This window comes from Triticum aestivum, chromosome 7A, assembly GCF_018294505.1.
Source record: "Triticum aestivum cultivar Chinese Spring chromosome 7A, IWGSC CS RefSeq v2.1, whole genome shotgun sequence".
NCBI lineage: Eukaryota > Viridiplantae > Streptophyta > Magnoliopsida > Poales > Poaceae > Triticum > Triticum aestivum.
In genome coordinates, this window is record NC_057812.1 from 10210822 (window position 1) to 10227158 (window position 16337).

At 45.7% G+C, this 16337-nt stretch overlaps 1 protein-coding gene across 1 annotated transcript; it reads right to left on the bottom strand.

Annotated features, from left to right (window-relative positions):
* Positions 1-13112: 13112 nt before the first annotated feature.
* LOC123154286 (brassinosteroid-responsive RING protein 1) lies at positions 13113-14694 on the bottom strand. The gene has a single exon (XM_044573054.1). It carries the CDS (start codon positions 14293-14295, stop codon positions 13780-13782), a length of 516 nt encoding a protein of 171 aa, XP_044428989.1. The 5' UTR covers positions 14296-14694; the 3' UTR covers positions 13113-13779.
* Positions 14695-16337: the final 1643 nt, after the last annotated feature.

The following is a 16337-nucleotide window of genomic DNA, read 5'->3' on the forward strand; positions in this document are numbered from 1 at the left end:
AATTAATCTATTTAGTTAAACTAATTACACGGGATTAGTTAGTCTAAGTGAATGACATGTGGGACCAGAGGTCTGTTGACTAGTCAAAGTCCACATTTGATTGCTGATGTCATGCTCACATCAGGTTGACGTCATAAATGCATTTTAGGATTAAATTAATTCTGTTAATTCTAGAAAATGATAAAATCCTTTTAAAATTAATATAAAATAAACCGTAGCTCGGATGAAAAAACTTTATACATGAAAGTTGCTCAGAACGACGAGACGAATTTGAATACGCAGCCCGTTTATCCGCAACGCATCCCTAGCATAGCAAACACGCAACTTTCCCCCTCCGGTTCACCGGTCCGAAAACGCGAAACACCGGGGGTACTTTCCCGGATGTCATCCCCCTTCACCGGTATCACCTACTACCGCGTTAGGGCACCTCTAACGCCGTTACTTGTCATATCATGCATCACTATGCATATGCTTGCATTATATTTATTGTTTCTTCCCCCTCTTCTCTCGCTAGACACCGAGACCGACGCCACTGCTGCCCAGTACGACTACAGTGTTGACGACCCCTCTCTCTTGCCAGAGCAACCAGGCAAGCCCCCCCTTTGATCACCAGATATCGCCTACTCTTCTCTATACTGCTTGCATTAGAGTAGTGTAGCATGTTACTGCTTCCCGTTAATCCTATCCTGATGCATAGCCTATCCTTGCTACTACTGTTGTTACCTTTACCCGCAATCCTAATGCTTAATATAGGATGCTAGTTTATCATCAGTGGCCCTACATTCTTGTCCGTCTGCCATGCTATACTATCGGGCCGTGATCACTCGGGAAGTGATCACGGGTATATACTTTATACTTTATACATGATACATGTGGTGATTAAAGACGGGTCAGCTCGTAGGAGCACCCGCGAGTGGATCTTTGAGGCGGAGCGACAGGGCAGGTTCAGACCACCTAGGAGAGAGGTGGGCCTGGCCCTGGTCGGCGTTCGCGGATACTTAACACGCTTAACGAGATCTGGGTATTTGATCTGAGTCTAGCCATTTGGTCTATACGCACTAACCATCTACGTGGGAGTAGTTATGGGTATCCCGGCGTCGTGGTATCAACCGAAGCCTTCGTGACGTCAGCGACTGAGTGGCGCGCGCCGGATTGGAACGTAGGCCTGCTCTTGTATTAAGGGGGCTAGTTCTGCTTCCGGCCGCGTTCGCAACGTGCAGGTGTGCTAAGGGCGATGGGCCCAGACCCCTGTGCGCTTAGGTTTAGACCGGCGTGCTGACCTCTCTGTTGTGCCTAGGTGGGGCTGCGACGTGTTGATCTTTCGCGGCCGGGCATGCCCCCAAAAAGTGTGTCCGGCCAAATGGGATCGAGCGTGTTGGGGAATGTGGTGCACCCCTGCAGGGAAGTAAATCTATTCGAATAGCCGTGATCTTCGGTAACAGGACGATTTGGAGTTGTACCTTGACCTTATGACAACTAGAACCGGATACTTAATAAAACACACCCTTCCAAGTGCCAGATACAACCGGTGGTCGCTCTCTCACAGGGCGACGAGGGGAGGATCATCGGTTAGGGTTATGCTATGCGATGCTACTTGGAGGTCTTCAGTCTACTCTCTTCTACATGCTGCAAGACGGAGGCTGCCAGAAGCGTAGTCTTCGAAAGGACTAGCTATCCCCCCTTATCCCGGCTTTCTGCAGTCCAGTCCATATATAATAGCCTTATTCCAGTTGATACCAATGCATACATATGTAGTGTAGCTCCTTGCTTGCGAGTACTTTGGATGAGTACTCACGGTTGCTTTCTCCTTCTTTTCCCTTTATCCCTTCTACCTGGTTGTCGCAACCAGATGTTGGAGCCCAGGAGCCAGACGCCACCGTCGACGACGACTCCTACTACACCGGAGGTGCCTACTACTACGTGCTGCCCGCTGACGACGACCAGGAGTAGTTTAGGAGGATCCCAGGCAGGAGGCCTGCGCCTCTTTCGATCTGTATCCCAGTTTGTGCTAGCCTTCTTAAGGCAAACTTGTTTAACTTATGTCTGTACTCAGATATTGTTGCTTCCGCTGACTCGTCTATGATCGAGCTCTTGTATTCGAGCCCTCGAGGCCCTGGCTTGTAATATGATGCTTGTATGACTTTTTTTTATTTGTAGAGTTGTGTTGTGATATCTTCCCGTGAGTCCTTGATCTTGAACGTACACATTTGCGTGCATGATTAGTGTACGGTCAAATCGGGGGCGTCACACCATTCCTCGCCGCCGAACGCGCGCCCCCTGCCCCGTCGCCGTCCTCGCCGCCGAACCCGCACCCCTGCCCCTCCCTTGGTCCGGCCGGCGCCGCCCCTCCCCTGTTCCTTTTTTTCATATATTATATGCTTGTTTTTTTCCAGATTATATATATATATGTATATATGTGAGTCTATGTATTGTGTATGCTGCTTCTTTTCAGATTTTTTTCATACATATGATGATTTGTATTTTGCTTTTTTATAAAAATGTATATATGTTTGTATGTTCTCTGTGTATATATGTTCATATATGCAAAAAAGTTAGATTTATATATTTAGAAAAGGATTATCTATATATGTTCTCTGATTTAGTACATTTTAGGTTAGTTTCATTTTTAGAAAAGTTTTATATATTTAGGAGAGGAAAAGGAAAATAAGAAGAGGAAAAAGGAGAAGAAGAGGAGAGGAAGAAAAGGAAGAGGAGAAGAAGAAAGGAATAGAGGAGAAGAAGAAAAAATAGAAAAAAAATTCTATTTTTTCTTCTTCTCCTCTATTCCTTTCTTCTTCTCCTCTTTTTTTTCTTCTTTTTTTCTTCGATCTTCTCCCCCTCCCGATAGGAAAGTTTTATATAGAAAGTTACAATTTTAGAAAAGTTTTATATATGCAAAAGTTACAATTTTAGAAAAAGAAGGATAGGAAAGAAGAAAATAAGAAGAGGAAAGAAAGAAGAAGAGGAGAGGAAAAGAAGAGGAGAAATAAATAAGAAGAAGAAAAAAGAAGAAAAAGAAGAGGAAAAAAGTTACTATTCCTTTCTTCTTCTCCTCTTTTTTTTCTTCTTTTTTTTCTTCGATCTTCTCCTCTAGCTATTCCTTTCTTCTTCTCCTCTATTTTCTTCTTCTTTCGTCGAGGGTTCGAGGGGTCGAGAGAGGTTTCCTAGTGTCAAAGTATTGAAGAAATCCATGCCTTCATCATTAGCCGGAAGTAACCAGGGCATGTTGGTACCAAGTTCTGCAAAGTTGTTCTGGAATGGAGTCCCGGATAGAATAATCCGCCTTTTGGTACGAATTCAGCAAAGGCCTTCCAAATAGCGATATTCGGAAGGCTCTTGCTGAACTTTGTACCAAAAAGCGAATTATCCTATCTGGGACTCCGTTCCAGAACAACTTTGAAGAGCTTCGTACCGTCATGCACATGTTACTTTCGCCTAATGATGAAGACATGGTTTTGTTGAATCCTTTGACACTAGGCAACCTCCCGACCCCTCGGCGATCCTCTCGAACATGAGAGGAAGAAGAGGGTCGTCTAGGGGTCGAGGGTTCCAGGGTCGTCGAGGGTTCGAGGGGTCGAGGATCGCCGAGGGGTCGAGAGAGGTTTCCTAGTGTCAAAGTATTGAAGAAATCCATGCCTTCATCATTAGCCGGAAGTAACCAGGGCATGTTGGTACGAAGTTCTGCAAAGTTGTTCTGGAATGGAGTCCCGGATAGAATAATCCGCCTTTTGGTACGAATTCAGCAAAGGCCTTCCAAATAGCGATATTCGGAAGGCTCTTTCTGAACTTTGTACCAAAAAGCGAATTATCCTATCTGGGACTCCGTTCCAGAACAACTTTGAAGAGCTTCGTACCATCATGCACATGTTACTTTCGCCTAATGATGAAGACATGGTTTTGTTGAATCCTTTGACACTAGGCAACCTCCCGACCCCTCGGTGATCCTCTCGAACATGAGAGGAAGAAGAGGATAAAAAAAGAAGAGGAAGAAGAAAAAAAAGAGGAGAAGAAAGAATAGAGGAGAAAGAGGAGAAGAAAGAATAGAGGAGATTCTTCTCCTCTATTCTTTCTTCTCCTCTTTTTTTTCTTCTTCTTCCTCTTTTTTTATCGGGAACGAGGGTCGTCGAGGGACATAGATGTAGTGTCGTCGTTGTCGATATATACCCCCTCCCGATAGCTTACTATGATTAGGTAGCTAGTTCTACGTTTGGCACTAATATATCCATCTGTCATGTTTGAATAATAATTGCCATGTTGTAAATATTTGTAGAAACTATGGACACCGCCCTAGACGAAGCAAAAGAAGCGTTGTTGAGGGACATAATCGCAGAAGGAAGTGATGCCATCTCGTTGTTTCTCAACGAAACCGATGGTCTGGAAGGAGAGGGTGAACAAGCTGGCTACGGTGACCTAATGCCGGTGCAAGAAGAAGAACATGAGGACGGCTCCGGTGACCCAATGCCGGTGCAAGAAGGAGACCGTGATGACGGCTCCGGTGACCGAACCGAGTCCGGCCAGGTATATATATTAGTTAAGCCTATGCTGACTAGCTGATTGATGCATTCATTGTTTTGGTATGTACACATATTAATTAAGTCTTTGTTCTTTTTCTAGCCCTCCGGATCGAGCACAACTTCGGTAAAGAGACGAGGCCCGAAGAAAAAGTTGAGCTCGAATGAAAAGTTTGAGATCATAGCAATCACGCCCGACGGCCAACCTATTGAACCCCTCAGGACAAAGAGCGCATTTGTTGCTCAGTGCGGGGTTCTGGTTAGGGACAAGATCCCGATAAGCATCCGGCAATGGTTTAAGCCGGCTACAGAAGACCCTGAGGTGTCTTATGTCAATGATATGCAGAAAAATGATATTTGGACTGAGCTGAAGTCAAATTTCACCCTACCGCCAGAGGATAATCCAGAGAACCCAGTTAAAGAGAAATTAATCAAGTCTTTTGCTCTGAAGAGGATGGCAGAACTATTCAGGAGGTGGAAGAAAGAGCTGAATAAGTTTGTCGAAAATAATGAGACACCAGAATTCAAGGGCAGATATGAGAAGATCAGAGATCACTGGCCCGCATTTGTGGCCCACAAGACATCGGAAAAGAGTAAGAAGATATCGGCGACAAACAAGCAAAATGCTGCGAAGTAGAAGCTTCACCATCGCACGGGGTCAGGTGGCTACCTCGTAGCCCGGCCTAAGTGGTCCAAGATTGAGAATGATCTGGTTCATAAAGGGATCGAACCAGAGACAATTAACTGGCCAGACCGTTGCCGGACTTGGTTCTTCGGGGCTGGCGAAACCTTGGACCCTGTAACAGGGAAGTGCATTTGGACGAACGATCAAATGGACATACCAGTCAGTAAGCTTAAGCAGTATATCGAAGCAGCGCAGGAAGGGACGTTCTTTCCAGACAGAGAGAACGACGAGCTCACAATGGCCCTCAGGAATCCTGAGCACCCTGGACGGACACGAGGCATGCCAGGCTCCATTCCATGGAAGGTTGGGTTTCCGGACGCAGGCGGTTACAAATCCCATGAGAGGAGGAAAAAAGTGCAGCAGACCCAAATGCAGGCGCTGCAAGCAAGGGTAGACGCGATAGAGGAACGAGAAGCAAATCACAGCAAACGTACTGTCGAAGCCTCCCTCGAAGCTACCCCGCCATCTCAGTGCAGAAGAAGTGTGGCTTCCACCGAGCTGCTTCAGCCGGAGCATGCCTTGACGGCTCCTGCCAGCTATCCCGTGGATGCTATCACGGAGTCTCAAAATTGCCACCTTATGACGCAATGGATGAATTTGAAGGTCAAGGCGGCTGTTGGCTCTGTTTATCCTACTGAATCCGGCGCAACTTTTCACTGCCGGCCGATTCCAGAAGGATATGCTAGGGTGATGGTGGATGAAATAACGGAGGGATTTGAGGACCTCCAGCTTGACCACCCTACCGGTGAAGGGGAGACTCGGCTGGGGTCTGCTCTGAAGACTCCATGCCTATGGCGGAAGGAGCTCATCAACCTTTCGAACTGGACGCCTCCGCCTCCTCCTCCTCCTCCGGCGAGTCGAGGCACTCCGCCTCCTCCACCGCCTCCTCCTCCGGCGAGTGACGATCAGGGCCCTCGGCCGACTCCTTCTCTGGCGCGTGGCGGCACTCCGCCTCCTTCTCCGCCTGCGCCGACGTGCCCGAGCAGCCAGCCTCCTCCTTCTCCGCCTCGTCAGCAAGGGCGGAAGAGACCTGCCGCCGCTCCAGCTGCTCCGGCGCGTCGTAGTCCTTCTCCTCCGCCTCGTAAGCAAGTAAAGAAGACAACCGCTCCGTCTGCTCGGTCGGCGTCTAGCAGTACAACCAGAGGCGGGAGGACATACAGATTCGGTCCTTCTCTGAAGACTCCAGAGAAGTTACCATATGAGAGGACCCCGGAGGAGAACGCCGAGATCGTGCGAACCGAAGTGGATGACTGGTTTCAAGGGTTGAGAGCAAAGAGACATCCACCTCCGGAGGAGAAGGTAGATCCGGTGAAAGTGAAGCGCACTCTGGCTGCCCTGACAAAACCACCGAAGTCTCCGCCGAAAGGAAACTATGAGCGCATTATTGGAAAGGAATTTGCCGAAGCGGAGCGGTCGGGAAGTACTGTCAGCGATCAAAGGCTGAAAGAACGACGAGCTGGGAAACAAATTGCCCAGCTCGGCGAACAAGCGAAGCAATCATGCCCCCCCGCTCAAGGTGCCTAGCCACAACGTCGCTAATGATCCGAGGATGGTGCCCGGTTATAGCAATCTTACAGATTACCTGCCCGACGAAGTACATTATGAACCCATGGACATGCAGATACAAAGATACGAGTACGGAAAGCCTCTCGTCAAAGATGAAAGATCTCTATCAACGATGATGCGAAATTGCACGATTGGTACTTGAAAATCTGCAAAGACTCTAGGGGGAGGAGTACTTTGTATGTGAAAGTTAAAAAGGAGCATGACCTCGTTGGAATTGATCCGTTGCCTGTTCCATTTGAGGAGTTCTATCAGTTTTTCAATCAATTGGCCCTCGATAAAACAACGGTCGCCTGCTACTGTCTGTAAGTAGTACTACTTCTGTCATTAAGTTTCTCTATATAGCTTAGCTCTTTCATTGCATGTATTTATAATCATCCTCACTATATTATGCAGATTGAAGATCGCCGAATTGAAGAAAAGACAAGTCGGTGATATTGGGTTCATTAACACATATCTCATAGATGCAACTCAGGTTAAATTTCATGCCGCAGCTATCGAGGCCAACTTGCTACGATCGTTCGTAATAAATGAAAATAGAGATTAACCTTGAGCAGGGACTAGTAACCGTCTTAGACTCAAGACGAAAAGATCCCCAGGACTATGCAGACATGACTCAAATACTCGAGAAGTAAGTTAAATCGATCATTATCCACCATATCAGCAACTTTGTTCATTTCCTGATATATCAAGTAATTGTTTTCTTTGTCCGGCAGGGTTTGGAGAAAATTCACCAGAAAAGCTCCGGGACTGCCGAAGGAGCTGCAATTTAGACACCCGAAAGTAAGTACTATAGTAGCATTTTAAGCGCATCTACTAGTCATTCAAGCACTAGTTTCATCAATACCATTTGGCATTCTTGCTTATCAGTTTGATTAACCTCTATTTCTTGTAAAGTGGTTGTGGCAGGAATAAGGGAATGATTTCTGTGGATACTATGTTTGCGAGTCCATACGCCACACGACCTGTGAGCGGGGCTACACTGACGAACAATATGAAGTACGTAAATAACAACATTCACAATTTTATTTTATTACCATCATTTGTGTTGAGTTTCATTCATTCATATATATATATGTATTGACCCCCTTCTTTAAATTAGATGTTTCGGAAGCGGGATGAACTCCTAGCACCAGCTTGCATGCGAGCAATTCAAGAGGAATTGGCGGCATTCTTTCTTGACCACGTGATCTCTGAAGACGGAGAATTCTATGTGGACCCTGAGTCCGTATGATTATATTTGTAAGAGATAATTATTGTATATATGTAGCCGGTAGTGTCAGATAGATATACGAGAACTTGTTGTTCGACCAATCTCTCGGAGAAGGAGAGGTGGTCGATATCACTTCTCTCTGTATGCATATATGTTCATGACGATCTTCTGTTTCCTTCGTTTGCTTACTAGCTAGCCAGTGTGTCTAGTCCTCTCTATACGTATGTATAGTACGTAGCGTCGACCAAGCACGGACATAAGAGAGGACACTTCTCTCTATTAATTATAGCTAGCTAACACAATATATGAAACACCTAAATTAACCCCCCAAAACCCCCAACCCCCCCCCCCCCCTTAAAAAAACAAAAACCCCAGCCACAGAAATGTTGACGCGTGGATGCCTATTGGTCCCGGTTGGTGCCACCAACCGGGACCAAAGGGTCTCCTGCCTGGGCTCTGCGCACTGCCCACGTGGAGGCCCATCAGTCCCGGTTCTGGATTGAACCGGAACTAAAGGGTCGGGGCATTAGTACCGACACTTTAGTCCCGGTTCAGAAACCGAGACTAAAGGCCCTTACGAACCGGGACTATAGGCCCTTTTTCTACCAGTGTACAACAAAGGTTACTACCTAGGTGACGGTATCTATTCTCAGTGAACCACTATTGTGAAGACAATCCGCAACCCTGTCGGAAAAGAAGAGAAAAAGATGTGCCCGAGAGCAAGAGAATGCTAGGAAGGATGTCGAGCGTGCCTTCAGTGTTCTGCAATCTCGATGGGGCATCGTTTTCGTATCTTGCTAGAATGTGTGTTGTGTGGCTAGTGGCTACAGGATGTGGGTTGCAGGATGGCGATGGAGATGTACTACAGTCGACAGTTGACACAGGAGTACGTGCAGTACGTGCTTAATTAATCAAGTGTTGTCGAGGCGTGACAAGGTTCTGTTCTGTGTCGACGAGATGATTAATCGGGGATCGCCCATGCTTCATGGCGCCGCTAGCTAAATAGTGCATACCATGGTCTCCGGTCACCCTGAAAGGTCCAATTACAGTGAGGCCATTCATCCGTCTATATTACCGGGCGAACAGGCGGCGGAGTTTGGAATAAATAGTTAGGCGGGTCAAGTAGGCTTTTTTTCCTGGGAGATGGGCCAGGTGGTCTAAGTTGAAGGAAACTGTTGTTGGGCTGGCCTACCACTGTGGTGGAGGATTGCTCTTGGGCTGGGCGGCTTATTGCGTGCTTTTGACCTGCAAACAGGCACGACGACATATCGAGAGTTATATCTCGCTTATAGCGAGACAGAAGAAGTACTCGCCTGAAGTATTTGTAGTTATGAGCCAGCCCATTCTCGTGTTTTAGCTTGCTTGCTTGCTGTGTTCGTTCGTTCGTGGTTGTCGCACTGTTGTTACCCCCCCCCCCCCCCTGAAATTTACACCTGTAGGCATTGATTGCTTTCAATTATAATAGTAATGATACAGAGATGAGAGGCATACAAGCAATAGAAAATAAGGAAGGTAAAAGCGGTTGTATTGCTGCATACCATCCTCGCCGAAACTATCAAGCACCCACGACCTTCACCATCGCCGGAGAAGGCGAGCACCGGAAATTGTTACATATGGTGACGCTTGAAGAAATCCCTAGTCAGGAGGCCTTAATGAACTGCGGTAGCCACCAAGCCCAAAAGGCTGGATCTCGCCCGATAAGGAACATCGGTCGGAGGTGCCCTCCGAGCCTCTTCAACGCTGGATCCGGGGCCAACGCCAACCCGCCCATCAACAAGTAGCCGGATCCTCCACCATCTCTTTTGCATATCTGCAACAGTCCTCACCGCCCCACTCGAAGAGCAGCCAATCAACGCCCATCACACCAAGACGCAACGCTTGATCGAAGCCGCTCGAACAACTTGTACTTCACAAGCGTCTCAGCGACGCCAGCAACATCACCAAAGAACAAGAGCTCGGGCTAAAAGACCATTATTCCTATGAGCACCATCAGCGTCAGCATCAGCCCCGCCATGACACCGACAGAGAAAACTCGTAAAGCCTAGAAGCTCTTGGACTACTGCATACGCCTGAATAAGAAACCGAGGCTCCCCTCACCCTCGCGTTGCCAAGATAGCGATCAGGGAGGAAGGGGGTCGTGGAATCACCGGCGGGGGGGGGGGGGGGGGGGGCTAGATCTGGAACTGTCGCTCCCTCCTATTGGCTTGCAAGAGGAAACGGTTCGTGTGCGCGTCACACCAAAAAGTAGGGGAGCACGCCTCTTGTTTTGTCTTTTCTTCTCGCCGTTGCTACGTTCGGTCGTGGACTACTCCGTTCACCATTTTCTTAGATATTTTCAATTTTTTTCACCAATTTCATCGTTTCCTTCCGGGTTTTCATAGTTTTTATTTTCTTCGGTTTTCTTTGCTTCTTTTTTGTTTTCACTGCCATTTTCTTTTCTTTCTTTTTTCTTTGGTTTTCTTTGATCTGTTTCTTTCTTTCTGGTTTTTCATCGGTTTTCTTTATTTGTTTCTTGTTTTACATTGTTTCAATTTTTGCAACATTTTTATTTTGCTATGGGGATTTCTTTGTTTCTTTTTTATTTTCATTGTTTCTTTATCGAATTTCACTTTTCCTCGCTCTTTTTGCATTGGTTTCCTTTTTTCTTTTCAATTTTTCTTTGTTTTCTTTGGGGTTTTCTTTTTTACTTTGTTTATTTTTGTTGGTTTTCTTCGTTTTTCTTTGATTTTTTGTTGGTTTTCCTTGGTTATTTTTTTATTCAACACATAACTATTTTTCTCAGCACACAACATATATTTTTAGTGACATGCGAAGAAAAACTGTTGACAAATGTTGAACATTTTTTTGATTACATGATGTAAATTCTTCCTTCAATTCAAGTTTTGAAAACTTTTAAAAAAATGGTCAACATTTTTGAAATACATGGTGAATGTTTTTTCGATGGAAATAAACATTTTTTGACAGACAATATATTTTTTTGTATGCATCAGGAACATTTTGGAAAAACATAATTGAGTTTTTAAATACATATGTTTTATATTTCTACTTTCAATTAATATATACTCTACAATTTTTCGTATACATCAAGAACACATTTGTATAAAGGTTTATCATTTTTTAAATACGTGACCAACATTTTGTTATATAAATTGTATATTTTTTAGTATACATTATTCATATACATGAGAAACATTTTTTATATACGCATTTAATATTTTTCAAATGCTTGATTAATATTTTATCAAATGTTTGATTAACATTCTCAAATATATGATCAATTTTTTCACACACATTGCATATTTTGTGTATACATTATTCGCATACATGAGAAAAATAATTCAAATGCTTGATTAAACATTTTCAAATACTTCACTAACATTTTTCAAATGCTTGATTAAAAAAATTGAAATACATGATGAAACTTTTTTCATACACATTGTATATTTTTTGTATACATGAGAAGCATTTTTTCTATACACATTTAACATTTTTTAAATGCTTTGTTAGCATTTTTAAATATTTGATTACCATTTTTCAAATGCTTGATTAACAATTTTTTAAATACATGACCACTTTTTTCATACATGTTTTTTCATATATTTTTCATAGACATGTGAAACATTTTTTTACACATTATTTTTTTAAATGTTTTAATGTAGACTGTATTTGGAAAATGTATATTTAGAATATTTGAAGTATAAAAAGTAAAAAAAACAGCAAAAACAAGAAACAAAAAACATGGAAAAAACAAAAAGTGAAGTTGTGGACTGCCTCCCGCGAGCCAATAAGAGCCCAGCCCAGTAAAGCGATCACTTTATGCGAGGCCGCCCTACGTCTCGCCATAAGCGAGACATAAGCGTGCTCCGACGACACAGGACAGTGAAAAGTCAGCTCCGCCACCATGAATAGGCACAACCATATGGAATGGAGAATTAATAAAAGGTCTAAATGATTTATTTTATAAAGGGTGACTTTTGTAATATACAATTTGTATTACATTAATTGAATTATCAGTACAAAAAAATGAGTAGGACCTTTAAGCCAGAAAAAAGAGAGAAAAACATATCAAATTTTGATTCGTGCTGAGATTACGTTGCTTGGCTCTTCTCCTACACTTCTCCTTTCGATCTTCGCTGCTGCTGCTTTTTCTGTAATCACGTCGTTGTATTGTTTGCTCGGCGAATCATTATTGTGACTAGTTTTGTCCGGAATAAGTTATTGTGATTTAGAATGGCCTAGCAGTGTCGTGATGCATCTTAAAGTAGTTTTCGTCGGTGAATTTATTTGGGGTCTCGTTTGCCTGTAGGTTTCTCATTCTTCCGAAACAACCTCCAATAGAGCTAACAATCACCTATTTATATTAAATATTTTTACTTATTTACATGTCACTATCACAAAAATTAATTAGTATTACATTACATCTGACAATTTGTACCACACACTGACACTTTTAATATTTAAAAAGTTAAACATTACTAGCATACAACATATCTTTTACCATTATAAATGCAACATTAGTACTATGTTCGGCTTCAGAATCTTAGTTCAATGTATTTTGTTTAAATAAATCCAATTATCCAAATATAAACAAAGAAAAAAACATGCATCTACCTATGGAGTAATTTGTTCCATTTATTTAGAAACAAAACCGAGCCATGCAACGGATTTAGTTTGGATGGCCTACACATGCGACGTGTATGCCATGTATATGTATTATGTTGGATTTATATATTTTTGTGTCTATTTTATCTATAAAAATCTTGACAGAAGATTCTACTTTGCATGAGTAAATTTATCTTAATTAGTTTGGTTATCTTCCCTTTATACTATTGATCTGAGATGGCAGGTGATGTCTCATCGATATTTAGTTGCATTCAGCTTTATATGACATCTGAATAATGTAATATCGAAGTCCTCAATGCATTTGCCATGTAAAAAAAAAATCTTATCCTTATATAACCGATGATGTAACGGCTACATGATGGAGCAACATCGCAAACGGATTAATCCTTCCGCGAAATAGATATTTGCCAGGGAATTCTGTTATGTACAAGAACAAAATTTGCATAGGTGCGCAGGCACGCAGCAACCGTACAACGAATTCAAAATTCAGACTTTCTATGTATGCTACCACAGGGGATAAATGAAGGTAGTCGGTTGAATCCGATGCATTTCCAATAGAGCGTGTAATACACAAAACATGTAGCAAAAACAGGAGGTATCTCCAACCCCCTTGAGAAGGAGTAGTATACAGATGAAAAATGCTGGGTCTAGTGAAACCTTATAACAAGAATGAAAAGGAAAAGAAAAGCGATGTTGCTCTGGAATGAAAATGAAACCTTATAACAAGAATGAAAAGGAATGAAAAGGAAAAGAAAAGAAAACCTTATAACAACGGATTTAGTTCGGATTCACCCCCTCTATTTACTTCCACTAATCTAAGTCTGATGTACATACATGTGTTCTCCTTTTCTTCTTTCTTGTATATGGATGTTGCTCTGGACACCAACTCCATTGGAGTCCAAACCCAAATCAACCAAAGCTCAAACCAGGAACTAATCCCCTTCCATGGGGACCGTCTTGTGATAATCTCTCCATGCGAGGGGGCGATCGGAAAATATGTCGACGCCTCTCCGCCAATGGGCTTCCTTGGCCTGGCCCTTGCCGCGCTCTCACCGGTTGAGATTGTTTTTGCATAAAAACCCAACCGGAAGCGACAAATTCGGGACCCTCTCCTCAGGATCCCGCAAGAATAGTCGCCGAACATATATGCAAACAGCACCCCGAACGAGCTCGACCAGTGCCAATCACGACGCCGGCAGCGGCATGGGCAGGAGGACGGGACTCAGAGACGCCGGCGCCGGCGGGAGGAGCGGCGCCCGGCAGAGCGGGCAGGTGCGGTGGCCGTGGGCGGCCCAGCGGTCGAGGCACCCGCGGTGGAAGACGTGGCGGCACCCGCGCGGCCGGCGCACCCGGGCGGCGCCGTGGAAGTCGCCGAGGCACACCGCGCAGCCCTCCGGCAGCAGCGGCGCCGTCCCGTCGTCGCCGTCGGACGGGAGCGCGTCGAAGCGCACGGCCGGGGAGTGCTCCTCCAGCTCCTCCAGGCCGTGGCCGTGGTCGTGGTGGTGCTGCGTGTGGAGGTGGTGGTCGGCGAAGTAGGCGTCGGAGCCGGTGTCCGAGTAGTCGAAGCTGAGGTGGTCGTCGTCGACGCCGGCGCCGACGAGGCGGAGCAGCCAGGAGGAGAGGCGGCGCAGGTGGCCGAGGAGGAAGAGGAGGTTGAGCACCAGCCTGGGCATCTCCGAGTACGCCGCCGGGAACCCCATTTCTTGATCTACGGGCTGCCGGACAGCCGAATCAGGAGGACGAACCGAGCTCGAAAGCTACAGAGATAGAAGGAGGAGGAAGATGAGGAGGAGGAGGGGTCTCACATGGCACACAGAGCTCCGGCCTTTATAGCTAGAGGTAGAAGGAGGACGGAGGTAGGAGAGTGACACAAGGAGGGATCGAGAAATGAGGCTACAGGGTGTGGGTTGCAGGAAGGCGACGGAGATGTACAGTGGGCAGAGAGCGTAGGTGCACTCCCAATTAATTAACTGTGCGCGAGTGACAAGGTCGTGTGTCGACGATGGATGGAGATTAATGGCGAATGATTGATTAATCGGGTGGGGTGGCTCCATCGTCGATGGATGGAGAGGAGAGCGTGCTAGCTGCGTGCATGTGCCGGTGTGTCCGGCGGGAGGGACAGGCCGGACGGGGTCAGGTGCGCCTGTCGACTGGCCGGCCGGCTCGGGCTCGGCAGGTGAGCTGCACGCCTCTGCGAGGATGAAAAGCTTTTTGTAATGCCCATGGTGCGCACATGTGCACAGTGCTGCAACTCGGTGGAGCTAGGGAGCAAGCGTTCGGCGGTTAGTGTTATGGGGCGGACAGAATATACACGGATGCCGTGGGGCGTGGAGAAGGGATATCACCGGCACCGCACAGTCCGCACAAACATGGAGGAGAGGGCCCTGGGGGGACATGGGCGGCTTGTCTCGATGTGTGCATGGCTGTAAGACAATAGGCTTTGGGGGGAACCGGCACAACCCTCTAGGGGTGGCCTATCACACATATATATAATGAGGTGGTATACAACGTTACAATATACACATGTAAATACAGTCTAACACCCTCCCTCAATCTTAGCCACTTTCTAATGAATCTAGAAGGGTAAGATTGCGCCTGCAAGTCTCAAACTGTGGCAAAGGCAATGGCTTGGTGAAGATGTCAGCAAGTTGATCCTTGGAAGAAATAAACTTGATCTGTAGTTGCTTCTGAGAGACACGTTCACGCACAAAGTGATAGTCAACTTCAATGTGTTTCGTTCGGGCATGAAATACCGGATTTGCAGAAAGGTATGTAGCACCGATGTTATCACACCAAAGAACAGGAGGCTGTGATTGGGGTATACTTAACTCCTGAAGCAAGGACTGTACCCAGATAATCTCTGATGTGGCATTGGCCACAGCCTTATACTCAGCCTCAGTACTGCTACGCGAGACAGTAGCCTGTTTCCGAGCACTCCAGGCAATCGGGTTAGAGCCAAAGAAGACAGCATAACCCCCCGTGGATCGCCTGTCATACGGATTGCCAGCCCAGTCTGCATCAGAATATGCTGAAAGACAACCAGAGTCAGACGGCCGAATATGCAAACCATGAGCCACCGTGAAACGAATATAGCGCAAAATCCGCTTAACAGCAGACCAATGAGTGTCACAGGGTGACTGCAGATACTGGCAGACTCGGTTAACAGCATAGGAAATGTCTGGTCGCATGATCGTCAAGTACTGGAGCCCACCAACAATACTCCGGTACTCGGTCGCATCAGAAGAAGAAAGAAGCACACCATCAACAGCATTGAGCTTATCAGTGGTAGACATGGGTGTAGTCGTCGGTTTGCACTTAAGCATCCCAGCTCGCTGCAACAAATCCAGAGAGTACTTCTTCTGCGTCATAACAAGGCCAGCAGCACGAGAAGTAACCTCCACACCAAGAAAGTAATGAAGCTTCCCAAGGTCCTTGACCGCAAAATCAGCACCAAGTGAGCGAACAAGCGCAGTAGCAGCCGACTGAGAGGAGCTGACCAAAATGATATCATCTACATAGACCAACAAGTACATAGTAACCTCAGGCCTTTGAAGAAGAAACAATGAGGAGTCAGCAGTTGATGATGCAAAACCATGAGCACGAAGAGCCATTGCAAGACGAGCATGCCAAGCACGAGGAGCCTGCTTCAGACCATAAATTGCCTTGGACAGACGACAGAGATGATCAGGGCGATCCGGATCAGAGAAACCCGGAGGCTGGCGCATGTAAACCTCCTCCGCCA